The sequence below is a fragment of the Sylvia atricapilla genome, chromosome W, assembly GCF_009819655.1.
Source record: "Sylvia atricapilla isolate bSylAtr1 chromosome W, bSylAtr1.pri, whole genome shotgun sequence".
Taxonomy (NCBI): Eukaryota; Metazoa; Chordata; class Aves; order Passeriformes; family Sylviidae; genus Sylvia; species Sylvia atricapilla.
In genome coordinates, this window is record NC_089173.1 from 14,368,808 (window position 1) to 14,396,394 (window position 27,587).

Genomic DNA, 27,587 nt, shown 5'->3' on the forward strand with positions numbered 1-27,587 from the left:
CGCCGGCAGGAGTGCAGTCTCTGCCCATGCTCGCTCCCCAGCCCCGGGGAGTCCTGTCCCCACCCAGCCCCTGTGACCTAACCCTCTCTGGCAGGCTCACTGCCGCTGCCACCACAGACAGCATTCCCCAGAGCACCCGCCGCCGGAATCAGGCGCGGCGTCCCTTCACGGTCCCGGCCCCCGTGTCCATCAAAAAAACAGTCCGGGGTGGGGAGGTTGGAAATTGAAACAATTTCAATTGAAATAGAAAAACCTGAAGAACCAATTAGAATTAAGCAATACCCTATATCCATGGAAGGGAGGAGGGGGCTGAAACCGGTAATCGATGATTTAATCGAAAAAGGAACCTTGGAGCTTTGTATGTCAAGGCACAACACACCCATCCTGGCAGTAAAAAGACGGATGGGAGCTACCGGTTGGTACAAGACCACCGAGCAGTAAATAAAAGAACAAAAACAAAGTTTCCTGTAGTAGCCAATCCTTATACCCTTCTGAATAGGGTCTCTCCAGAGGACGTGTGGTACAGTGTAATAGATCTAAAGGATGCCTTTTGGACTTGCTCTCTGGCCGAGGGAAGTTGGGATTATTTTGCCTTTCAATGGGAGAATCCTGAAACAAATAGAAAGCAGCAACTTAGATGGACATCTCTGCCTCAGGGATTTGTGGATTCTCCTAACCTCTTTGGTCAGGCTCTTAAACAATTATTAAGTCAATTTGTGCCAGTAGAAGGAACTAAGTTATTATAATATGTTGATGATTTATTGATAGCTGGCCCAAGGGAGAGAATGTACAATCTTGTTGAATTTTCTGGGAGAAAAGGGATTAAAGGTTTCAGAATCAAAGTTACAATTTACTGAGTCAGAGGTAAAGTACCTAGGACACTGGATATCAAAAAGTAAAAACAAATTAGATCCTGAAAGGGTGGCTGGAATTATAGCTCTGCTCCCTCCACAGACAAAGAGGGAAATCAGGCAATTGTTGGGACTATTAGGATACTGCAGACAATGGATTGAAGGATATAGTGAAAAGGTAAGGTTTCTTTATGAGAGACTAAATACAAATAGAGTGAAATGGACTGAACAAGATGGATTAGAATGTAAGAGATTAAAGGAGGCACTAATAACTGCTCCTGTGTTGAGTTTGCCATATGTAAAAAGGTAGTTTCAGTTGTTTGTGGATGTTAGTAATCACACTGCTCATGGTGTTTTAACTCAGGACTGGGCAGGGACCAAGAAGTCTGTAAGATATGTCTCCAAGCTTTTAGATCCAGTAAGTAGGGGATGGCCCACTTGCTTGCAGGCCATTGTAGCAGTAGCTCTGCTGGTGCAAGAGGCTAAAAAGGTAACATTTGGGGCTCCCCTGGTAGTATACTCATCACACAATGTGAGGAGCATTCTGCAACAAAAGGCAGATAAATGGCTCACAGATGCCAGGCTCCTGGAGTATGAGGCTATTTTGGTGCATTCACATGGTTTGGAACCTAGGCTGCTCAGAACCCAGCCCAATTTCTGTTTGGAGAGGCACTGAGGGAAACCACTCATGACTGCACTGAAATGGTGGAACTGCAAACCAAGGTAAGACCAGACCTGGGAGAGGAGGAATTGGAAGAAGGAGAAAAATGGTTTGTAGATGGATCAGGAAGGGTAATAGAAGAAAAAAGGAAATCAGGATATGCCATAGTGGATGGCAAATCCGGGGAAGTAGTGGAGTCAGGGCCTCTGAATGCAAATTGGTCTGCCCAAGCCTGTGAATTATATGCAGTGCTAAGGGCACTCAAAAGATTAAAAGGAACCCAGTGTGTGTGGTCGTGGTTGGATGGTAATGTTATTACTGTCACTCTGCCCACCCAGCATTCGATCGATGTTGTCCGATTTTATTGTGGCCTTTCAATTTGATTTTGGAAAAATTGCTAAATAAATTCTTTTTATTTTGAATTGGCTTCTAATCATTTATAACACTTCTCTAATTTCACTTTCTTTTCCTTGTCTCTCTCAGAGAAAGGTTAAGCCTTAAAAGCTTCATTTTGCCAGGAAAGAGGTAAATCTGCCCAGGCCTGCAGTGGTCATGTGATCTCTGCTGGGCAGGAGCTTTTCCAGCGTGGGATCTCAGACCTGGGCTTTCTCCATCTTCCTTTCTTCTCTGCCCAGGGATCACCGGGAGGGAGGGTGGGGGCGGGCTCAGCCCAAACATGCTCATGGCTTTTATCAGGGGCCCAGCCGGCGGCTTCCTCCTGGCTCGACTGGCTTTAAAACTAGCTGATGTTAAGCTACCGCTTCCCCTTCCCCCACCAAAAATCAATGGAGCCTGGACAGGCCTTGGGCCGCTCCCCCACCTCTCAAGGGGAAGTGGAGGAGGCCCAGCCGGCCTGGGCCCAGAGGCACGGCCAGGCCCTGAGCCGATGCCCCCCCCGGCCCCCGCCAGGAGGGGGAAGCGGCAGGGGCCTAGCTGGCCTGGCTGCTCCTCAGAGCAGCTGCTGGGGCCGGTTGTTACCTGTCACTGGCCAGAAGGATAAGGGTCTGGATTGGACACCCTCAAGATTTATATGGGTATTTTTCCAGAGGCATATCTAACTCTCCAATTGGTCAACCAAGCTGTCAACAACTGCTATAACTTCCTTAGAAAAAAAACTCACATTCGTGCTAAACTACCACAGAAGAGTTAAAAAATCTCCTACACGTTAAAAATCAATTCAGGATTGTTCAGAAAGGAGCTTCCAGTGGGATTATCTGCTGAGTCACTGCCTGGTGCTGAAATATGAGGTTAGAAACTAGAAGATATTAATCATAAAAAAAATTAGAAGAATATTAATTAAAGGATAGGCATTCAGATGGTGTATATTGCTGCTCTTCGAAAGAAGAGACAGGGCTGTGTACAAGAACAACAAAAGAGGAATACAAAGGTGCCTGATAAGGGGGTGGGTGCTCACCAGAACAAAAGACAAGAATACAAGATTACCAAAGACACTGATGATTTGTTAAAAATATATGGATATTGATCTAATACCAATATCCAACTATGACGGACAAAGACTCTCTAACAGTTTGAAGTTAGAAAGTGTATGTTTATTACGACGCCGGGCAGCGTGCGGGATAGCTCCCAAATACACACGCGCAATTTACAGATGATCACAGGGTCTTTTTATGTACAAAAGTGTTGAATACCCAAAACACAAATGCATATTCATGACTCTGGTCCATCCCATTCCCCGCTTCGTATGGTAATTAGCCAAAAAGCAATTAAGCATGCATAGTTTGTTCTTTGAAATGGGTCGGTGGTCCTTCTTATGGGATGGGGTCTCAAAATGATGAAGTAAGATGCGTCTTCCTCGCTTTGCCTTTTTAACCTTTTAGTGTTGGTGACACCAGGATCCTGTTTTCTCAAGACTATCTGATTTATGATCACATTGTGTTCTTGGAGTCTATTGATTAAGTTGACAGGTCTCCTGATTTATCGGTTCCTTAAATCCGGCTTATGTTCAAAAAAGGGAAGTTTACCTCAACAATGTCTAGTTAGTAAAAGGAAGTCTACATCAGCAATATCTAGTTTAACTAAAGTCCTTAATTCTTTAAAATTAATATCTCACTGAGATAGTGAAGCACCTTGAGCCCCCAGGACTAGATAAACCTGGCTTCAGAGCTTGAAATATGACCAGAGGATTAGTGGGCATGCGCAAGACAGCAAGGTCAGAAGTTCATCTCCGAGGAAGACTATCCTTCTTCATCTCTGAGACCCCCAGGACGACCACCAGAGACACCTGCGCAGGCGCAAAGGACTGATAAGACAATTAACATACGAAGCAGAGAGAGGAGGAGTCAAGGAATGAATATGCATAGGTGTATTGCGAAATTTGATGCATATGTAACATTCTAGAAGTTAAAGGAGAATGAAAGTGAGTGAGGGGCGCGGATGCCTTTGGGAGCTATCCCACATCGCGCCCAGCGCTGAATAAATTACATACCTACTTTAAAACTCACTTTGTCTCTGAGTTTTAGAGTCTTTCCGCGTGTCATTTTGGCGACCACGAAGGGACGTTCTCTGCCCAGCCGTAGGACCAGCCGGGGTGCGGACTTCCTAAGGCGCCCCCCGGGATTTTCCCTGGAAGGACCTCCGCTTCTCGAGTCGTTCACTGCGGGGGCAGACAACGACCTCCTAAACAGCGGAGAAACGGTATGTATTTCTTTAAAAAGGGGCCTCGTAAAGACTATTGGTAAGCCGCCCAGAGACGTCTGGGGCGCACAAAGAGAGTCTTGGTGGGTTTGGGCTTGCAAGCAATTGCTGGGTCAAATGTGTGACCAGCGGGAGGAACCGCTGACCGAGAGAAAGGCAGCGGGGAGGGGTTCGCTGACCGTGGGTCAGCCGCTAGCGATTCTGGTGGTGAATCGAGCGAATTCCTGGTTCATTGCCACTATTTGGTTGAGTGTGCGAGTTTTCCTAAAAGTTCGGATGTGTTTTGTGTTTGGTTTTGTGAGTGTCTGAAAGTGTCTGTGAGCTAACCGTGGGTTTGAGAGTTGCGATGTGTTTTTTAGATAATATTGCCATTGTTGAAAGGTGTAATTGCAGTCAATTACCGCTTATATATATTCCTTCCTTAATGTGTGCATGAAGGAACTCTTTGCATTTTTACTTTTTGTATTTTCTATTACCGCGTATCTTTTGGGTTTGTTTAGTGTGGCTGGCTTGGAGCTCTGCTCTTAAGGGTGTTTCTTTTTTGCATTCTACTTTGATGCAGTGTTTTCTACAGGGATGGGTTATTGTGAGTATTGTCTTCAGGGTTTGTGTGATAAATGTAGTTCCAGCTTAGTGATGTTTGTCTTAATGTTTTTACTGTATTGCCTTTGGTTTAGTGTGCCTTACCACAGATAGGGCATTGGTGACAGTCGTTCTAACTGTGGCAAACACGACTGGAAAGGGTCTTTCTCCCCAGTGGCTTGAGCTCGACCCTTGGGAGTTTGTAACCCCAAAAGTAATTGGGTGATAAAGGGAGACACCAGCGGGTTTTAGAAAGGCCATATAAGACTCTGCAGGGAATGTGGTTTCATTAGATTAAAAGTTGCCTGCATCAAAAGGGTTGGAACATCCAGGCGAAAAGAAGGAGTGGAACTATCTGTTTCTGTAGGCAAGACAGCATCTAGCCTGGGTGTTGGTTAAGTGTGTGTCTTGTGGAGAGCAAGTGGTGGTTTTTTTCTTGAGTAGAAGATTTAATACTGGTGCTCATTGTGGCATACAGGGTGGTGAGGACCCTAAACCAGAGATTTTAGAGGACTTTTGTGAAAGATCACAAGCAGTCCCGGAGGTTTGGAATATAAAATAAAAGACTGGGAAGAGACTGTACAAAACTGTGAGAAAGATTTGAGTGGAAACAGAACAGGAAAAAGAGATAATGGGATCAGGAGAGAGTAAGGGAATCCCTAAAGCAAGCCCTCTGGGCTGTATTCTAGCTCACTGGAAGGAGATTGCAGGTTCGGGAGGTGCAGAATCCAAACGCACCCTTGTAAAGTACTGCACACAGTGGTGGCCTTTGTATCGGCTAGAAAATGGAGCTAAATGGCCATCGACTGGGACTTTAGAATATAATGCTTTATTGGAGCTTATGCTTTTCCTCAGACGTGAAGGGAAGTGGTCTGAAGTTTCGTATGCAGAAATGTTTTTCTCCCTCCGAAATCATCCTGAATGGCAGAGGGACTGTGGGATCAGAGCCCCCTCTGATCCCCTGGTATTAGCCCTTGAAAAGGAAAATAAAGCTAATAGAAAGCAGCCTAAACGATGCTGTAGTACCTGCTCAATAAACCAGCGTTGCACAAATCGTGACAAGGTTTATCAAGCAGAGGCACAAACGCAGGAGTTACTAGCTTTATCTGGGCCACCCCCTGAGGAGCAAAGGGGACAAAGGGGAGCAGATTCAGCTCCCTTGGAAGGGAGACAAGCTGGGCCGTCTGCTCCTCCATGCACCTCTGACTTACAAACAATATTATATCCCCCATTGCCTGACAGTGATAGTGATGATGAAGAACCTTCCACTATCACAAGCGGTCCCATAGCATCTCAGACCAAAAAACAAACAAGAGAAATTATACAAGCCCCTTTAAGGGCAGCAGTGGGACCCGAGAAAGAAACAGTGTTAGTTAAAGTACCCTTCTCTACAATTGACTTAGAAGGCTGGGAAAAAGTTGCCAAGAATTATAATACTGACCCAATAGGAACAGCTGAAAGGTTAAGATATATGATTAAGCAGCATAACCCAGACTGGTCTGTCCTCCAGTTATTATTGTATGCACTAACAGAGACAGAAAAACAGTTAGTTTTAAAAACAGCAGGGGATTTAGCAGAAAACTTTTGTAAGACAACACAAGAGGATGTTAAGGATGTTTTTCCTCTCCAGGATCCAGGTTGAAATCCAAACAATGAAGGGCAATTAGTAAAAATAAGAAATTATCAAGAATGGGTAGCAAAGGGGATGGAACAAGCCATCCCCAAAACTATAAATTGGTCAGCCTTGTATGCAATTACGCAGACTCCCTCCGAAACTCCTTCTGAGTTTCTAGATCGCCTGAGAAATGTGATGCGCCGCCATACACCATTAGATCCTGAATCTGAGATAGGGATACAGCAGCTGGTAAATTTATTTTTAGAGCAATCTACAGGAGATATCAGGTAGAAACTTCAAAACTCCAGGGACCAGAGGGAAGGAATTTAGAGGCCTTGTTAGATGAAGCATGGAGGGTTTTCAGCAATCTAGAAGAAGGATATAAGCAAGGGATGAGAAAGTTAATGGCAGTAGTAAAGGAAGAAGAGAAAGGGCGGCGGGGACAAGGACCACCTAGGCAAGGACCACCCCGGCTGAGCAGAGACCAGTGCGTAAACTGCAAAAAAATTGGACACTAGAAGAATGAATGCCCTGAACTAAGAAGAAATGGGAAGGGGAACCAGGGGAGGGAGGTGGTGGTTGCTCACACAAAAGATGACTAAAAGGGACCGGGGGACCTTACGCCAGGAGATCCACTGGTTATAAAAATGAAACTGGGGAAGGAGGGGAAGGAGGTGGAACTTATGGTGGACACGGGGGCAACATTTTCAGTTTTAAATAAAGCCTTGGTGCCAGTGGGGAATGATTATGTTAGGGTGCGAGGAGCAACTAGCCAATCTGAAATAGCATATTTTTGCAAACCACTCAAATATAAATATGGAAAACAGTGGGGTATTCATAAATTTCTATACATGCCCAACTCCCCGGATTCACTCCTAGGGAGAGATCTATTGGAGAAATTAGAGGCAACCATTTCGTTTAAAAATGAAGAAGTTACTCTAGAGGTAAATGATCAAAAATATATAGAAGTATTGAGTTTAATACTAACAGCTACTGAGGCTAAAGAAGAAATTAGCGAGAAGATACTAAACCAAGTGTTTCCAGGGGTATGGGCCTCCAATGCACCAGGAAGGGCGAGAAATGCATTCCCAATAAAAATTAGCTCAAGGAAGGAAAAGAATCAGTCAGAATCAAGCAGTACCCCCTACGAAAGGAAGACAGAGAAGGAATTAGCCCGATAATTGAAAATTTCTTACATCTAGGGTTGTTGAGGGAGTGTCAATCTGACTAACACTCCTATCCTGCCTGTCCGCAAACCTGATGTGTCATACAGGGTTGTACAGGATTTACGGGCTGTTAACAAGATAACTGAGGATCTCTACCCTGTGGTGGCTAACCCATACACCTTGTTAACATGTCTAACACCAGAGCTAACTTGGATTACCGTTTTAGATTTGAAGGATGCCTTCTTTTCCCTCCCTCTCCATGAAGCCAGCCAGAAAATTTTTGCATTTGAGTGGGAGAGTCCTAAAAGTGGACGCAAAACTCAGCTCACAGGGACAGTTTTGCCTCAAGGATTCAAAAACAGCCCTACCCTGTTTGGAGAACAACTTGAAAAGGACCTGGAATCCTGAGAAGCTCCACCAGGAGAAGGGAAATTCTTGCAATATGTGGACGACATCCTAATAGCCACCCCCACAGAAGAAGGATGTGTGGCCTGGACGGTAAGCCTCCTAAACTTTTTGGGGCTTCAGGGGTACAGAGTAACAAAGAAAAAGCCTCAAGTGGTAAAACAAAAGGTTATCTACCTGGGCTATGAAATCAGTGTTGGACAACGGACCTTGGGGAGAGAGCGCATAGAGTCAATATGCCAAACCCCGAGACCCCAGACAATAAAAGAACTGAGAACCTTCCTGGGCATGACGGAATGGTGCAGACTGTGGATTTATAACTATAGATTACTTGTGAAACCCCTGTATTTGCTCATTGCAAATAGAAGCAGAGACCTCCACTGGACAAAGGAAACCACACAGGCCTTTTGGTCAGCTGAAAAAGGCCCTCATGTCAGCTCCTGCATTGGGACTGCCAGATGTGAGTAAACCATTCTTTCTTTTGTCTCATGAGAAACAGGAAATTGCCCTGGGAATACTGGCACAAGACCTGGGCCCATACAGAAGGGCAGTTGCTTATCTCTCCAAGCAGCTGGATGCAGCAGCTAAAGGATGGCCGGGTTGCCTCAGGGCAGTGGCTGCAGTTGTGCTGAACATTCAGGAAGCCCGTAAATTCACCCTGGGCCAGAAAATGACTGTGCTAGTGTCTCACACAGTATCCTCAGTGCTGGAAACAAAGGGAGGCCACTAGCTTTCCCCACAACGATTCCTGAAATACCAAGCTATCATGGTAGAACAAGACAATGTAGAAATAGTGGTAACTAACATTGTCAACCCAGCTTCTTTCCTTAGCGGGAACCAAGGAGAGCCAATTCATCATGATTGCCTGGAGACCATTGAAGCCACTTACTCCAGCCACTCAGACCTGAGGGACACCCCTTTGGATGATGCAGAAACCTGGTTCACCGATGGGAGCAGCTACATCATGAATGGAAAACGACATGCTGGGTATGCAGTTACCACATCCAGAGACTTGATCAAATCAGAATCATTACCAGCAGGTACCTCTGCACAGAAGGCAGAAATAATTGCCCTAACCCGTGCATTAGAGCTATCAAAAGAAAAGAGGATAAACATTTACACAGATTCAAGATATGCATTTGGGGTAGTACATGCCCATGGAGCCATCTGAAAAGAAAGAAGACTGTTAAATTCACAAGAAAAGAACATTAAACATGCACAAAAAAATAATACGGCTGCTGGAAGCAGTTCAACTGCCTGAAAAAGTGGCAATCATGCACATTAAGGCACATCAGAAAGTGAGCTCAGAATTGGAATGGAAAAACGAGCTGGCGGACAGAGAGGCAAAAGAAGCAGCAAAAGGTGAGGTGACAGTAGAAGGAGCCCTGATTCCCGATGGCCAAATCTCCCTAGAAGGTAAGCCTGTGTACAATAAAAAGGACAGAATGCTAGTTGAGAATCAAAAGGGAACATATAACCAGGAGGGATGGGCGGTTACAGCAGAAGGAAAACTGGTTATCCCCTCTCATTTACTATGGCCATTTGTAAGAGAAGAACATCAGAAAACACACTGGGAAATTGACACTTTGTATAATTATTTGATTAAAAAGATCACTGCCAGTAACTTATATGCCACTATCACTCAAGTGGCCTGGCAGTGTGACCTTTGCTTCCAGACTAACCCTAAAAATACCCCTAAACCAAACCTGGGTCAAATTGGAAAAGGTCATGGACCTGGTCAGCAGTGGCAAATTGATTTTTCAGAATTACCAAGAAAAGGGGGGTATCGATATTTATTGGTATTAACAGATACCTTTTCAGGATGGCCAGAAGCTTTCCCCACCAGGACTGCCAAAGCCCGGGAAGTAACCAAAGAGCTGCTGCAAAAAATAATACCACGCTTTGGAGTTCCAGCCACAATATCTTCAGATAAAGGACCACATTTCATTTCAAAAATAGTCCAACAGATTAGTCAGCATCTGGGCATAGACTGGGAACTTCACACACCATATCGTCCCCAGTCAAGTGGCCAAGTTGAGAAAATGAACCATCTGATCAAGCAACAAATTGTAAAACTAGGGCAAGAGGCTAATTTGCCTTGGCCCCAGTCCCTCCCGTTAGCATTGCTGCAGATTCGAACTAAGCCCAGAATTAAAGAAAAGCTGAGCCCTTTTGAAATGCTTTATAGGAGACCATATGGTGTACAGAAAGAGATATCCACCCAAATTGGAGAAAAAAGGCTGACTGCTTATATGATAGCCTTAGGTAAACAACTCAGAAAAATTGAGAAACATGTGGCTGGAACTCGGAGCAGAGGGCTAGATAGGCCAGTGCATGACATACAGCCTGGGGATTATGTGTATGTCAAGTCTGTTACAGAAAAGACCTTGGAGCCACAGTGGGAAAGACCATTCCAAGTGCTTCTCACCACTTTCACTGCAATTAAGATCCAAGAGCAGAATGCCTGGATTCACCACTCCCGAGTAAAGAAAGCTCCTAAAACCTCTTGAAAAGTAACACCAGGAGATAAAGGACTGAAACAAAAATTCACTCAAACAAAATAAGTGCATTGCGAGTAAGAATGTTTTGTAACCTAAGCTGCAAGAGCTTAATTGAGAAAATTTTCTTGTTTATAATCATAATTACAATCCAAAAACCGAGAAATACCTCTAGCCAGAACAATGCTGAGTGGCCCTGGTCCCAAGCTTTTACCTGGTACACTGGATCCATGGGAAAGTATTCTAATATAAAGAATCTAAACCTATCAACTGTAGTTATGCATGAAAACCAAGTATATAAAAGACAAGAGTGGCAGAAAAAACAAAAGTTGTGGTCACTCCAAGAGACTGTAGGAGAAAAAATCAAGGTTGGATGTCGGCTGATTAATAGAATCACTCATAAGAAAGCAATCCAAATTAGTGCTTCATCCACTCCCACAGACAAACACAAGGAGGTTTGTAGTCGTTCAAGTGAATCGGACTGTTGGTATAATTTCACCCTAGTACAGACTGTCGAAGTGGTCTGCCTTTGGGCCCACGATAAAATTGGGCTCTCCTTCAAATTTAGAATAAATGCCACAACTAAACCCATTACAGCCAACACTAGCACTCCAGCCCAAACCCAAATCACGTCACCCAGGTTTGGACCCAAAATTTATAAAATAAGCCCATATGTGATAAGAAACATGGGTCAGCAACACTTGTTGTCTAATCCAGAATGGTCTCTCAAGCGTGTTGAACTATTGATGCAAACTAACATCTCTGAAGTCCAGCCAGCCTGTTCTTTCTTCCTAAAAACATCTTTTGAAAGCTGGACAACATGGTTGCAAAAACAAGCATACACCAGGAGTAGAATGCAAAGAGATCTGACCGGAATGTTAGGAACAGGACTAAAAGTTCTGAATGGAATCGATTCAGAAATATTAATGAACAAATTGGCCACTGCAACAAGTGATCTAACTAAATTAAAACAACCTTTACAATCATCTTTGTTGGCATTGAGAACTAGTCAGTGGCAAGTTTCAAAAGTGTTGCCAAGTTGAGAAGAAGCAGAGGACCAAGACCATAGATTAATCATATATGCACTTGGTACAGCTCAGAGTAATACGTCCTTAGCTTTTAGCTGTATACAGGCACAGTTGTAGTTGCAGTTAACAACTGCCTTGGTTATAAAAGAAGGAAGCAAAGGAACCTTTCCAATTGAAGTTCAAAAACCTGTCTGGGACAATGCTACTGATTTTGAAAAAAAAATTTCAGTCCTGGTAGACCCTGGTAAACTTCACCTATGATCCAACCATTAATACAGCTACTGCTTTTGTGCTCACCATCCGTAATGCCACAGTTTATGTTATTCACCCCATTATAGCATTAAGACTGAATCATGAGGAATCAGTGCTCTACCCTTCAAAACACAGAACATGGGCATGAAGATTGAGTGAAAAATGACAAACTGTGAATCTAGAATCTTGCATTTCCCGAGAACAACAAGGGTTCATTTGTAAAAGTAACACAATCGATGCTCAAGATATATGTCTTAATACTGAACAGGGTGTTTGTCATTTTGAAGTTCATTCAAACACCAGTCAAAGGACTGTACTTGTATATATTGGTCAGGGTTGTGTATGTTTAAGAACTGCCTATGCTTTTATAGAAATAGACAAGGATAATGTAACTTTGTTTAACAAGAATCATTCTAACCACTGTATTTGTAACTTCGTTAAGATTTTAGGGTGTGACTTCCTGTATTTAGCACCAGTTGTTTCCTACCAGCTAATCAAGTCTGACAATACAATATATCATAACTTATCTCCCACACCTATTAGGATGAATCTCACTTTAGTAAAACAATTAATTGATCACCAGGACTTTGCCAAAATTCTAAAAGGTATTCAGAAAACTGGAAAGCAAACTTTAATTACTGTCCATCATGACACAAAAAAAAAAAATAAAGAAAGTTCTGCAAAAAGTGAAACAAGATGCAGGTTACAATAAGTAGGACTCACTCTTTAAATGGTCACCCACTGCGACTGGGATCCTAAATACAATTAGTCACCCCATTATTGTCTTATTAATATTGGTTGGTATAAGTTTTGTCCTGTCTTTTGTAATGCTTATTTGGAACTGGAAATTGTTACAACAAGTAGTAATATTAACCTCTTTATCCCAAGTACATGGCAAGACATTAAGAAACACATATCGTAAAGACTAGAATTCATATTGAGTAAAAGAATTTACTGCCTTATTGAAAAGGGGGGACTGAAATATGGGGTTAGAAACTAGAGGATATTAATCATAAAAATTAGAAGAATACTAATTAAAGGATAGACATTCAGATGGTGTGAAGAGACAGGGCTGCTATAAAGACAGCAAGGAAGGAATGCAGTCCCTTATCAGTAACAAAAGACAAGAATGCAAGATTACCAAAGACACTGAGACAGTAAGGCGCCTCGGGCCCCCAGGACCAGATAACCCTGGCTTCAGAGCTTGAACTATGACCAGAGGATCAGTGGGCATGTGCAAGACAGCGAGGTCAGAAGTTCATCTCTGAGGAAGACTATCCTTCTTCATCCCTGAGACCCCCAGGACGACCACCAGAGACACCTGCGCAGGCGCAAAGGACTGATAAGACAATTAACATACGAAGCGGAGAGAGGGGGAGCCAAAGAATGTATATGCATAGGTGTATTGTGGAATTTAATGCATATGTAACATTTTAAAAGTTAAAAGAGAATAAAAGTAAATGAAAGGCGCGGATGTTTTTAAGAGCTATCCCACATCGCGCCCAGCGCTGAATAAATTACATACCTACTTTAAAACTCACTTTGTCTCTGAGTTTTAGAGTCTTTATGTGTGTCAGGGGGACCTTCTGGCTCTGCACAACTCCCTGACAGGATGGGACAGCTGGGGAGGGCTCGGGCTCTGCTCCCAGGGAGCAGGGACAGGAAGAGAGGGAACAGCCTCAAGCTGCACCAAGATGGGTTCAGGTTGGACATCAGCAGGAATTTCTCCATGGAAAGGGTGGTCAGGCCTTGGAAGGGGCTTCCCAGGGAGGTGGTGGATTCCCCATCCCTGGGGGTGTCCAAGGAAGGACTGGAGGTAGCACTCAGTGCTGTGGGCTGGTAACAAGGTGAGAACTGGTCATAGGCTGGACTCGATGGTCTCGGAGGCCTTTTCCAGCCTCTCTGATCCTGTCACTCCATGTCGCCACCCACTCCCGGGACCTGAGGCGAGCTGCGGGGGGATGAAGCCATGTGAGGGCGCGGCCGCTAGAGAGCGCTCCCGGCAGTGCCCGCGGGCGGGGCTGGGGGCGTGGCCACCGCAGACCTCAGCCCCGCCCTTCGCGCTGTCCCCGCTGCCGCTTCAGGACGCGGCAGCAGTGCTTGCGCCATGGTGAAGATCGCCTTCAACTCGCCCTTCGCCCTCAAGGATGAGCCCAAAAAGGAGGCTGCCGAGGCTCTGGTGGCTGACAAGGTGCGGGCACAGGGGTGTCCCGGCCGGTGGCGGTGGGAGGAGCGAGGTGGTTTGAGGAGGGCGCGAGGAGACGGAGCTGCCGCCATTTTCTGGTGGTCGGGGAAGGCGACGGCGGCCGCGGGGCTCTCTTTCGTGTGGCGGCCGCCCAGCCGCGCCCTGCACGGGGCTGAGGGAGCGACTCCCATCAGGCGTGATTTGCCGCGGGGCCCTGGTGCCGCGGTGCTGTCCCACTCCGCAGCCCTGTCGCGGTACGATGTCCCATGACATCCCCGGGCCAGCGCCGGCACAGGGTGTTTATGTCGAGCTGGGCCCGTGCTAGCGCCGCGTTTCCTGACGGCGCTTTAAAGCTCACAGCTCGGCCCAGGGACGGCCGGGCAGCGCAGGGAGAGCCCCCCCATGGTGCTGGCAGCGCTCGGCCGGCGCCTTGCAGGCAAACAAAGCGGGCTGAGGCTCGTCCTCCGCTCCCGGCGGCACTCGGTGCCTCCCGGCAGCTGCGGTGAGGCGTCGGTGTTGCGCTTAAATTAAGAAACCTGCCATAAAGGGTTTTAAATAGAAACCCAGTCGAGCACCCTGTGGTTGGCTTTTCCTTCCCAGAGAGCTGCGCGTCGCTGGCTTGAGTGGAACTTTCCAAGTTTGTGGGAAAATTGTTTTGAAGGTGTCTTGCGTTTTAGGCAGATGGAGAAGCTCAGCCTGTAGGTAAATACATCAGTAGCTCTAGACGGGGAAGATGGCATGGATTGAGTTTATTTGCAATCGGAGAGTAAGAAAATTTTAAAAACAACAAAGCTTGTGAAGTTGGACTCTAGTTCTGTTTCTTCTTTTTTTTCTTCTCTTCTAAGCTTTAATCAGGAAAGCAGCTTCCCTACCAGCCTACACAGCCTCACCTGAAATAGCCTTCCTTTGGAAGGGGAAGGGATGCAGAGCGATTTTCTTGCTCAGTGCGCTCTTCTGAGCTGTCAGTTTGATGTGTGCACATTTAATACAGTAGCACTCAATTACAGGATCAAAAGGAGAGAAAGCAGGAAAACAAGGTAGATAAAGGATTTAAACTTTGAAGATGTCATTAGCCTGGCCAGTTTCTTGTAGGACAAACTCCTCAGCTACTCCTGAGGCAACTGGTTATACATATATTTACTAGCCCTGTACTGTGAAAGCTCTGACTGGAATAGTTCTAATAAACACACCCCTTTTTCTGCTCTCATGAGAGCTGCTCCTCTCAATTTGGAATATTCTGTGTGTTTGCACACACGTACGTGGGATTTTAACAACTCTTCACTCTGACTTCAGGGCTTGGAGTTGTGTGTAAACATCAAGTTCATAATTTTACTCCAAGACAAATTTGTTGGAGTGGTTGTTAATGTCTTCTTCAGCTGGAATATTTGTGCAGAGCAAACAAGCTTAAAGGTTAATGTTGGCTGAAACAGCACAATAAAAGTCCCCTGGACTATCTGCACAAAACCCTTGAGCTTGCAGAATATTCTCCCTGCAGGTTGTTTCGGGCTGCCAGCAGTGTTAAAACAAGTGATTTTTTTTTCTTGTCTCTTATCTCTCATTTGCTTTGCTTGTTACAGCTTAGAACTGCATTTTCTTTGTAAGTTTTTGACAACTTTTACCTGTTACTTTTGTGCAGAGGTTTTGTAACTTGCTCGAGCAAAATATTGCTGTTGTGTTTTGTTAGCAGCTCTGTCAACTCTTCCCCCTCAGGTTCAGCTGCCCACATTGCTGCTTTCATATGCTTAAGTACCTTTGCTTTGTTTGAAATAGGTGGTGTGCAAGTGTAGCTAATTAGATGTCGACATCACCCTTGCACTGGGATGGCTGCAGTGCCAAAACTGGTGCAGACTGGTGTGTTCAAGTAGGGACAGGCTGGATGAGTAAGGTACTCCAAGGTGGAGGTGAAGGTGGGAGAACACGGAGAGAACAGAATTAATCTCCATCTTACAGCTGCTTAACCCTGAAAGGTGATTTTCACACAGTGCCACAGAAATGTGGCATCATTCTGACTTGAAACCAGGGTTTGGCTTTTTGTAGTTTGTTTCTTTTTTAAGAAATGCTTCACATGCCAATTGTAGCAGCTTGTGTCCTGCTGAACCAACATTTTTGTGTTTGGAGGATGCACGAGTGGAATGTGGGAGTATTGACTTTCACAAAACAGCTTTCAGCACTTGCATAACTGATGGCTTTGACCTATGCTGCTGCATCTTGCTGAGCATGGAAATATTGCAGCCCTGGTGATAATGCTGGCACTTGTTGGGAGCACAGGTTACTAAATGTGTTGTGTTCTGCAGGACCCAAATAAAGAAAGGCTGTGGAGGCTGCTGTGCCCAGCACAGCCACTGATTCTGGGAACACCTCAAAGGAAAATATCTTTTACTGTGAAATCCAATTTTCTTCCTTCCTGACTGGGACAAAGAGCAGATCTTGAAAGCAAGCTATTAAATCCTGGAGTCAGGAATCATTAAAGGGATATTCTTGACCAAATATAGGGGTAATCTAAACATTTTGAGTTTGGTGGTTGTTTTTGTATTTTGTTTTTTCCATTTAAAGACTCAAGCCCAGTGTGTGATTCCAGGAGGGAATGTCTCTTCTGATTGTTTGGTATTTGACAGCACTTTTGCTGTTCTCATCACTTGGCTTGCAGCTGGAAGTCTGGGAAGGTGCTGCAGGAACTCTGGAAGGTTAAACTTTCCTTTCAGACACCACCTCTGCCATTGCAGTGAGGATTGCACAACTCACCACCACCTGAGAGTAGTTTCCTTTGGGTGCAGTCATCCTTGTTTGAGAGAACATTGAGTGGTGGAAAACAAGCTGCTGAGCTAAAGAGAGAAGTTTCAGGCTGTTGGAAACAAAGCTTCCTGGGATTTGGGTAGGAGAAGGGTTATTTTAAGGCTGCAGGGTAGGATATGCCACAGGGACTTGTTTTATTTGGCATAATTGGAAGCTGTGTTTAAGCTGATGAGTCGTTTTCTTTCATAATGGACTTTGCTTGTGCATATTAAAAGTTCTGAAACCTGGTGACTCGTGTCAGTTGTCTGTTCCCCAGCCAAAAGACAAAGTTGCATCTTGGCTTCTTCTGTTAATCCAGCTTTGGGAGGAAAAGTGATGTTAATGCACATGATATCGAGAGGAGGATGGGAAGAGGCCTGAAGACAATGTACCTTTAATGACCTTGATCTACAAATCCATCTTTTTGTACTACAGTGTGGCTGCAGCACAAGATCTTTTGTGACAGTTATTTAAGTTTGATCCATCTCAAATAGTTTCTGGACAAAGGTTTGTCTAGAAAACATCCTCTAACTCAGAAAATACTCTTGCTGCTGTTTGAAAACTGATCTTAATCTGATGCAGTAATGTTTCATGTGAGTCCTTTATTTTATGATGCTGACTTGTAATTCCCATACCTAGAAGAAACAGGAGATGGTGGATCAAAGTGAAACAGTTGATAACAACTCACTTTGAATTCAGAGCAGCTGTCCATTCTTAGTTCTCCCCTTCTTTATTTAAAGGACCCAGAAGTTGCCACACACAGAGGTGAAAATTCATCTGGAAGATGTCTCTTGACTCTGCTGGGCCTGGCCTTCATCTTGGCAGGAGTTGTTGTGGGTGGAGCCTGCATCTACAAGTACTTAATGCCAAAGGTAATCTGAGGGGTTTGTTTTTTTTATTTAAACAGCATTGGTTAAAAAAAGTATAAATGGATTATCACTAGACTGGAAAGATGAAGGGAAAAGAAAGATGATGAGGACATGAGAACTGTGTGTCCTTTGGGTGTGACAGACTTGTGCTCAGTCTCAGCAGACAGACGTGCAGTGTTAAAGCTGATCTGTGTCTTACCTGCCCTTGCTCGTGTCCCAGCACAAGGTGTACCGTGGGGAGATGTGCTACTTTGAGAACGAGGGCCGGGAGCGCGCGGTGGAGCCGTACTTCCTGCCCATCGCCGAGGAGGCCGACATCCGCGAGGACGACAACATCGCCATCATTGACGTGCCCGTGCCCAAGTTCTCTGACAGCGACCCCGCCGCCATCGTGCACGACTTCGACAGGGTCAGTGTCAGGGGCACTGCACAGCTCCAGGACTGGGTCCAGGGCTTTACAACTTGCTGTCAGCACAGGCTGCTCCTTGGGTTTAAGCATGGCAGAGCTGACCCTGTGAACTCTGGAACAGTGGTATTAACTCTATACTGGTGGTACAGTCACTGTGGGTAGGAACTCTGAGTTGTTTCCCAGAAAAATGCATCTCAGTGCTGTGCAACTTTATTGTTGCCCATGGGAGATCTGCAAGTGCCACTTGCTGTTGGATCAAGAATCCCGTGTAAATGGAGAACATCATAAATGTGAGTTAAGGGAATGAGGACTCAGCACAATGTCACAGCAAAATGTAGAATTGCAAACAGGTGTGGGCCTTGGAGAAGGGCATTGGAAAATCACTTCAAGCAGCTGAAATCCACAACCTGACAGTGCTGTGGTAGTTGCATGGAGTTTCTGTAAGGCAAAGAGGAGAGGCTGGCTTTCATTTGACTTTTTTATCAAAGTTGTGTTGATAGTGTTAACATGTATCCTCAGCTGTAAAAGCTCTTGGAGGTTGGTTGCAAATCCAGCCTTGGCAATGCAGATAGAATAAACAGATAATTCTAGTTGCTGCAGTTCTTGCGGTCAGTGGGAATGCTGATGAGATTTTTGTAGGGACTAACACTTTTCCTGAAGAACTATTTAAAGGGAATCATTGTTTATCAGCAGCTGGATACCTTTTGTTTGCACTGTGCTTAATTAGACCTTTTCAGTTATGAGATCATACTCCCAATTACTTCCTCTGTGTTGGTACAAACTGTACTCCTTTACAATTATGGCAGAAGCTGCTTTTAAATTCAGCTTTCTCTTATGTAGGAAAGGTTTTTTTTAACTATTGCTGTAACCACTTGGTTTGCCAAAGTGGTAACAGTTCAGTTCTTACACTGGGCAGTTCCTGAATGCATCACTTTTGTAGCAACTGTGAGTGATCTCCAGCTTCTTTAGCTCCTGGTGGAATTGTGTTCTCCTAATCAAAGGCCCCCTGACTAATTGAAAACTTGTTTTTAAAACAGCTTTTGACGGCGTATCTCGACTTGCAGCTGGGGAACTGCTACGTGATCCCGCTGAACACTTCCATAGTCATGCCTCCAAGGAATCTGATGGATCTCTTCGCCAAGCTGGCAGTATGTGAGAGCTTTGCTGCTGGGTTCTGCTGACAGACTGCCTTTTGCCAAGAGTGCTGGGTGCTGCTCTTGAACTCCAGGCCCTTGCTAGAACAGTCCTCCCTCCATCAAAGTCCTTAATCCCCTGGTTCAGTCACTGCACTGAAGTTAAGGCCAGCTGTCAGTGTATATTATGTTGAGTAGATTCATGCCTAATGCTCTTATTAATACCTGGCTTTATGGGAGCTGAAAGCAGCCAACAGATAAGGTTAAATTTAGCTGTTAGAAAGGAATTTAATAAAGCTCCAAATATCATTAAAAGCCTAAACCTGAGCATTGCTCCCGGCAAGCTCGCTTGCCCCGTGAGGATTTTGCTGAAAAGAACAATGTGAACTTGTTCCCCAGTTATTGGCACTGCAGTTATGAGATCACCACAAGCATTTGACTCTTCAGTGACTAAAACTGGTGTTTTTCCAAGATGATTTATGGGTCAAGTTGATAGAGCTTGCTGCTGCTTCCCAGTTAAATGCAATACTTAGCATTACATTGGTATGCATCAAATGGACTTAAAAAAAAAAATCATTGGCTCTCTTACACCTGGTTCTAGAGGCCACTGGTCTAGTTTAGCTTGTTGCATTCTTTTTTTTTTGGCTCCATGAAGACAAGCTCTAAGTGTATGTCCCTGCCCCTGGTTTTAGGAGTTTGGGGGTAGGAAGCTGTTCTGGTAGTGCTGGAGCATCTGGTGATGCCTTTTGTAGGTTGCCTTGCCTTTTTTATATTAGAAATACATTGCCTCAAACCTAGAGTCTTTCACAGTATTTTATTTCTCTTTTAGCTGCAAACTTTGTGTACAGATAAACCTGACCAGGTTCTATTTACGTTTGCTTCACGTGAGGCTTGCTTGCAGAGTTGAGATTAATTGTGCTTTGTTTGGATGTAACTGCAGCTGTTTGAAATGGCCTCTGTCAGTTTTTAACTTCCCTGGTATGCAACTGGTTGAGATCAGAGTATCTTGGTATTAAAAATCAGGAAAGCTGAACTTTGCTGCTTGAATCCCTTCCAAAGCAAAGATGTAGTGGTTTGTCCCTTGTTAGCAGCAGTCTGTACCTTCAGGCTTTGTCTCTTCCAGACTGGCTCTTACCTGCCCCAGACGTACCTGGTGCGTGAGGAGATGGTGGTTACAGAGGAGATTGATAACGTGTCTGACCTGGGCATCTTTATCTACCAGCTCTGTGTGGGAAAAGAGACCTTCAGGCTTCAGCGCAGAGACCAAATCATGGGTAAGCTCCCCTCCAGAAAAAGCAAATGTATTGTTTAACTAGGGAAGGGGTAAATACTTAAACCTGGGGATTTTTTAATCTGCGGAATCTGAGTGTTCAGCAGAAGCTGAGGCTACTCCTGGCCCTGCTGGGTATTTCCCCTCCCTTCATGTCTGAATGTGAAGTGTCATTTGAATATGCTGAGAAAGTTTCAGTTACACAATTACAGGTTACATGCCCAAACCAAATTTAAGTCTGTTTCTGTTCCAATTTTTGGTTGAAGTTATAAGTTAGTTTGACCCAAAAATTCATATAATCCATCACATAATGTGAGTCTCTGTAGGTGCAGCTTATTCTGTCCTTGTCCTATCTAAAACTGGGTTACAGGAGCACCAAATAAAAACATTTTCTTCTGCTTTACTTGCTCTGGAAAAAAAGTAATCAAACAGTGAGTTCCAGACATCCCATACTTCCTCTCTGAAAGAGGAAGAACACTTCAGAAGAACTGCTGAGTTCTGGTTCTTTATTGCCTGTGTGCTCCTGCTACCCCCTGACAGGGACTAAGCTGAGGTGTCTGTGTTCTGACCTACTGGGACAAGGCCCGAGGAGCAGAAATCTGATGCTGTGAATTTTGTTTCACTGTAGCTCAAAGCATTTCATATTTGCTGCTCCCACCAAACACAGTGAGCTAACCCTTTGTCAGAGTCTTTCAGAATGCAAATGTTTGGTTTGTCAGGACTCTGTGCTCTGGTTTGGCTGCCAAGCTCTTAGGCAAGAGTTTCCTCAGCACAGTTGCAGCATCAGGAGCCACATCTGCTGCTTGCTGCATGCAACATCCTGTTGTGGATGGAAGCAAGGCTCCCTCTGTGGGAGCAGCAGAGGGATTCTGTGTAGGGCATGAGGGAACACTAAATGCTGCCCTCATGGGAGGCAGAAGCGTGTGACTGAGCCATAGTGAGAATGATTTTGGGAACAAGGCTAAATTGACAGCTGCTGTGTCTATAGACAACCCTGTGAAGAGTTTTTATGATGTTCCCTGAAATCATCCTGCTCTAACATGTTGTTGACATCTTTGCTGCAGAGTAAAAGATTCCTGCAGAGAACTTGCACAAAAGGATTCTGGTAAATGGAAAATGTTTCCTGGTACAGCTGCTGTGCTGTAACTGTTTGCCTGTGGAAGAGAGAGGGTGGGATATCTGATGAAACTGAGGAGAAAATTGTTCAGGGGCAAGTCTTGCCTTGCCTTCCTCATCTCATTTCTAGCACACAGTGTATGAGCCATGCCACAAAAATAAGACTGCAATGGATAAACTCCTGGAACTTCTCTGGAAAAGTATTTTCATTTATTCTCATTTAGCTAGTGCTGCCTGGGCTCTCAGCTTTTGTGGAGTTTGTGTGTTCATCTGTTAGATCAAACTGACCTCAGGTGCTGTGACAATTCCCTGGAGTTGTAACTTGGTGGCGTGGGAGAAACCCAGGTCATGCTCTTAGGTGGGTTTTGGAAACTTCACTTCCATCCTAATGCCTTGGAATTGAAGGACAGCCTGGATTTTAGGTGTTTCTAAATCAAAGCAGTGCCCTGCTAGGGTTGGGTTAAGAGCTGATGCTTCTCTTGCTTGATCTGAACAATTCTCTGCTTATTAAACAAACTAAATCCTTCTGAATTATTGCAAATGGAAGTGATTGAGGAGAGCAGCTCTTTGATTGGTAGGACTGCTGTGTTCCTGTCTCTTACTGAGCCACAGCTGATACAGGCAAACTGCCTGGGTCAGACCCAGTGCTGCCATGTCCCAAAATAGAGAAAATCACTTTAATAGTGTTAGGAAGAACCAGAGTGAGGTAAATCCTCCCAAGGTGAAGTGCTCTGCAAAGCACACCCTGTGCAAATGCACACTGGGTGAGGGATTTGGGATGGAAAATAACCCTATAGCAGGCTCTGGTGGCAATTCCTGGCTGGAGAAACACAGTGCACTGAACAATTGTGTCCTGTAATGGAAGGCTGGCAATGCTTGCTGTGGGCTGTGGATCCCTTCACTCAGCCTCTTGTCCTTTCTTGTCCCCAGGTGTGCAGAAACGGGCAGCGGAGAACTGTCACTCAATCAGACACTTTGAAAACTCTTTCGTGGTTGAGACAAAGATCTGTCAGCAGTGAAAGGTGCAGATGGGAGGTGACCAGGTCACACTTTCTTGAAGAAGTCAGCATTAGACATCGACTTCTTGCAATTAAACCGTGCAGTGATAATCAAAAGCCTTATGCATTTTCTGTGTATTGCTTGTATTTCAGAAGACAAAGTCACCATTTCAGCTTTTGTTGATCCTTGGTATAACTTTTTAGTTGTTTCATGTAAAATTTAATTTTGAGTAAGGTTTTTTTAGAAGGCTAATATCAATTTATCTGTTGAATGTCTTTGATTTAGTGTAATCTGGGAATGGCAGAAAAAAATATAAATATAAATATTAACCAGTTCCTTGGCTGGAACCAGTTATGTTCACCTTAACTTTCACAGAATGATTAATATTAATAATCTGTGGTTTGCACATCTTGTGTAGTTCTGTAGAATAGCTCTGCACTCCGTATCTTGGCTCAAAAACCTTCCTGATCTGGTTCATTAAAGGTTTATTTTAACGACCATATGTGCAGCATGTAAAATCCAAGCTCAGTGATCAGAAACCTTTAACACTACCCTGTTTCTTTTTGTGCAATTACTGTATTGAGTTCATATGTATATTTGAAACCTTCCCTGAGCTTATGTTGAGTTCTTCTCTCTTAGTTTGGTTTTGTGGCATTTAGTTGTTAGATTCTGATAGAGTTGCTCTTAAAGTTTGTCAGTATTTTTGGTTAGGACTTGGTTTATCCCGTAACTTCCTATTTCCAGGATCTGTTCTGGTATAGCTCACTTGTGAACGTGACTGTAGTTGTAAACTTAAACTACTTGGGCTTATATAAAACTTTTTAGATCAACTTTTTATGAGCAAGTAGCATTACTGCTGCAGTCAGAGCATTGTTCCTTTTTTGGAAAGCTGCAGTCTACAGAGAATGAAGAGTTAGTGTCCTGCAGTTGATAAACTTGAAAGTTTTATTAAGGGACTTTATATTGGCATAAATTCTGCAACCCTATAATAAATGTTTCTCTAAAACTTTGTGTTGTGTTTGGTGCTCAGAGGTGAGGGGGGTGATGCTGTGGGTCTGGGGCAGTGTGCATTGCTCTTCTTTTACCCCTCTTACTTCTTTTTGAGTTTGTGAAGCTGAATTTCCTCTTTCTGCTGCTGTGGAAGTGCTTTGTGGTGCCAGACAAGCTCGAGGAACAGAGGGAAGAACAGACTGGCTCTCTCCAAACAGGATTCCTCAGGGGCAGCTCAGGGGGTTTTCACTGCAAGGGCAGGGTGTATTTAAAATTCATTTCAATATTGCTGGTGATTGAAGGTTTGCCTGTCCCAGGGGGTTCATGGGTGTTAATGAGGAGCTGTACAGAGGTTAATGAACCCTCAGCTCTGACCCTGAGCTTTGCTGGAAGCTCAGAAAGGAGAGTCCTGCCCTGAAAGTGCTGGGGCTCAGAGATAAAGTGTTGCTGAACCCTTGTGGCTTTCCTGGAAAGTGCCTGGGATTGTGCAGCCAGAAGGAAAACAGGATTTCTGCACAGAGAACAGTGGGGAGGGAGAGGTGCCTGTAGGAGCTGCTGCTCTGTCACTGCTCAGGAAACTGCAGGAGAACGAACACAGGAATTTTAGCACAGGAACTAACACAGCTCTTCCCCCAAGGATGTGTCCCAAAACCAGAGCTTTGGCTCTAGAATAGGATGTGTAGGAGAGCATTTCAGTAAATTGAAATATATAGGGAAATAAAATGCTGTAGAAAGCTCCAATTCCTATCACTGCAAGACAGGTTCCCTTCACTCACAGTTGTTACTGGGGGAAGCAGCTGCACTGGGAAGTTCCTCCAGTCTTTGTGTCTTTGGACAAGGAGTGATTTCCTCCTCTGGATTGACTGGGGGGATAACCAGGACAGGTTCTTTTGGTAGCCTTGAATGGAAGGACTTGGAGATGTGTTGATTGTGGAGAGCAAGAAGCACCTGCTTTGTACCATTGAGGTCTGATTTTATGGAAAATAAAATCCAGGAATTGTTTTTTCCAGCTCAGTGTCCATGCAGTGAATGCACCTCCAGCCAGGAATGCTGGACCTGCTTCCACATGGGCTGGAACACTTTCTGTACCTTTGGAACAAAATGAAGTCAGTCCCCAGGCAGGGAGCCAGGGACAGGAGGAATGCATTGTTCTCACCTGCTCTGAGGTGAGCAAGGAGCTGGGTTTGGTCCCACGTGAGCTCTGCTGGCCTTGTGGTCTTTCCCTAAGCGTTTTAGGCTGGGGCTGGGTCTCCAAGACAAAATACTGGAATTTTAAGGTATTCCTGGGATTTTCTAATGCTATGTTTGGCTTTGAGCAGCGCCTGTGGTTCAGCTGGGCTATAGAAGCAGGAAGGAGCACGAGTTGGAGGAGTCCTTTGCACCAGTAGATGGTACAGGCGGCAAACACTTGGGTGTAAAGTAACTGGTAAAAACTTGATGTATTTACCCATCAGACAGTTTTTCACCTATTTTACCAAAAATTAAACCTAAAAATGGTTTGATCAAAGCTTCATCCAGCTGGTGCTCAGTGTCTTTGCTTAGTTTTTATCTATAGTAAGGAACATTTTTATAATAGAACTAACCTGTGTAAAACCCTGTTAATATCTGAGTAGAACTGTACTACAGACATGGGTGTGGTGACTGAGGGGGTGACACTGCTGGGATGCAAATGCAAACTCAATTACTGTAAGAGCTTCATTTACATCTGTGTTTACTGCAAAAGCATCCTGTGGGCACGGGACAATCAGCAAGATCTCTGCAGGGACTTTGGGCAGCTTCCTTGGGGGAGCTGGCAGGTTCATTTTCTGACCCTATAAATTCAAATTTAGATGTAAATTTTAAATATCTTTATCAACGTGAAGGTGGCAATGTAGCACTTTAGATATTTCCTCTTACAGCATTACATGTGAGTTTGTTTTGGGGTTTTTTAATCAGAAAAACATGTGAGAAAGAATTATTAAGAACACAGTTGATTTTGATTCTCAGAGGAGATGCTGTTGCCCTTTACAGAACCTGCTGCTCTGTGTGACTGCTGAGGTGTGGGTGGCTGTGGTGACAGACTCTTCCATTAGAGTATGTAATGGTCTAAATTAGAACTTCAGTCTCCTCCAGGCTTACTGTTCATAAAAATCTATAAAAAATTTGAACTTCTTTGCATGTATAAATATCTTGAGAAGATCTGGAGAAGAAAAAATAGGGATAGTGTAGAGACACTTGAAAGACACCCTGAGGCCTCAGGCTGGTATGAAAAGGAACTTTAGCACCTCAGACTTGATAAATTGCTTGTCTAAACCAGGCTTTTGTGGCAATAAGCTCAGCTCTGTGCAGGGCCTGTTGCAGAACAGCTGTGCTTGATGTGGCATTGAGAAACTGTCATCTCCCACCCCCAGCAGCACTCCCAGGGTCTGTGCAGGGGGCTGAGGGACAAAGAGCCTGCTGGGCCTCCAGCAAGACTGGGATGACTCCTGTGGACTTTGTTAGTTCTTGAAAAACTCCCCAAAATCCAGCTGTGCTCAGCAGAATCGGGTGAGCAATGGCTGAAATCTCAGCACCAAGCACCCTGGACCTGAAGAGAACCCATGTCCCAGAATCCCAGGATGTTTGGGTTGGAAGGGACCTTAAAACTCATCCCATTCCATCCCCTCTCACGGGCAGGGACACCTTCCATTACCCCAGGTTGCTCCAAGCCCCATCCAACCTGGCCTTGGACACTTCCAGGGATCCAGGGGCAGCCACAGCTTCTCTGGGAACCTGTGCCAGGGGAGAATTTCCTCTGTATATTCAAATTTCCCATCTTTCAGTGTGAACCCAATCCCCCTTGTCCTGTCACTGTACTTCCTGATGAACATTCCCTCTCCAGATTCCTTGTAGCCCCTTCAGACACTGGAAAGTCTCTTCTTCCAGAACCTTCTCCAGGCCGAACAGCCCCAGCTCTCCCAGCCTGTCTCCACAGGGGAGGTGCTGCAGCCCCTTAACAACTTGGCCTCCTCTGAACTCATTCCAACAGCACCATGTCCTTCTGATGTTGGGGACACCAGCACTGGACACAGCACTGCAGGTGGGGTCACAGCAGAGCTGTGTAGGACCAGATAAATGGGGTGCAGCCCCCAAAACCTCCACTTTGTGGCTGAATTACCCCCCTGGGAGGGCTGAGCTCAAGATCAGGCTTGAAAGGATTAAAGCTGCTTTGCCTGTCCTAATTCTAGGCCGGGTGGGGGATGGCTCTGCTGCCAACTGTGGCACAGAGCCCAAATGCCAGCACTGATTGAAGCTTCTAGGCTGCCACCAAAATAATTACAATATGGATAATTACAGTGACATTATGATTTGTTAAAAAAATATGGATATTGATCTAATACCAATATCCAACTATGACGGACAAAGACTCTCTAACAGTTTGAAGTTAGAAAGTGTATGTTTATTACGACGCCGGGCAGCGTGAGGGATAGCTCCCAAATACACACACGCAATTTACAGATGATCACAGGGTCTTTTTATGTACAAAAGTGTTGAATACCCAAAACACAAATGCATATTCATAACTCTGGTCCATCCCATTCCCTGCCTCGTATGGTAATTAGCCAAAAAGCAATTAAGCATGCGTAGTTTGTTCTTTGAAATGGGTCGGTGGTCCTTTTTAGGAGGTGGGGTCTCAAAATGATGAAGTAAGATGCGTCTTCCTCGCTTTGCCTTTTTAACCTTTTAGTGTTGGTGACACCTGGATCCTGTTTTCTCAAGACTATCTGATTTATGATCACATTGTGTTCTTGGAGTCTATTGATTAAGTTGACAGGTCTCCTGATTTATCGGTTCCTTAAATCCAGCTTATGTTAAAAAAAGGAAGTTTACCTCAGCAATGTCTAGTTAGTAAAAGGGGAGTCTACGTGCTAAAGTCTTTTATTCTTCAAAATGTAAAGGGAAGTCTACGTCAGCAAGTCCACGTCTAATTCTTTAACTAAAGTCCTTAATTCTTTAAAATTAATATCTCATTCCCCACTTCTTCTTTAAAGTGAGTAAATTCTTTTACTCAATATAGAGAGTCTTCTTCATCTATCCAAGCCGCACAGCTGGTGTCTCTCAAGACTAAGCCATATGCTTTTGATAGTGAGGTTAAGGCTGCTACTTGTCGTA

General features: G+C 44.6%; 1 protein-coding gene across 1 annotated transcript; it reads left to right on the plus strand.

Annotated features, from left to right (window-relative positions):
• The first annotated feature begins 13,769 nt into the window (after nucleotides 1-13,769).
• On the plus strand, nucleotides 13,770-23,472 carry LOC136373357 (integral membrane protein 2A-like). Its single transcript, XM_066338267.1, has 6 exons — nucleotides 13,770-13,904; nucleotides 17,411-17,542; nucleotides 17,760-17,948; nucleotides 18,986-19,096; nucleotides 20,205-20,355; nucleotides 22,398-23,472. The coding sequence occupies exons 1-6, from the start codon at nucleotides 13,821-13,823 to the stop codon at nucleotides 22,484-22,486; spliced, it is 756 nt and encodes a 251-aa protein (XP_066194364.1). The 5' UTR covers nucleotides 13,770-13,820; the 3' UTR covers nucleotides 22,487-23,472.
• The last annotated feature ends 4,115 nt before the right edge of the window (nucleotides 23,473-27,587 follow it).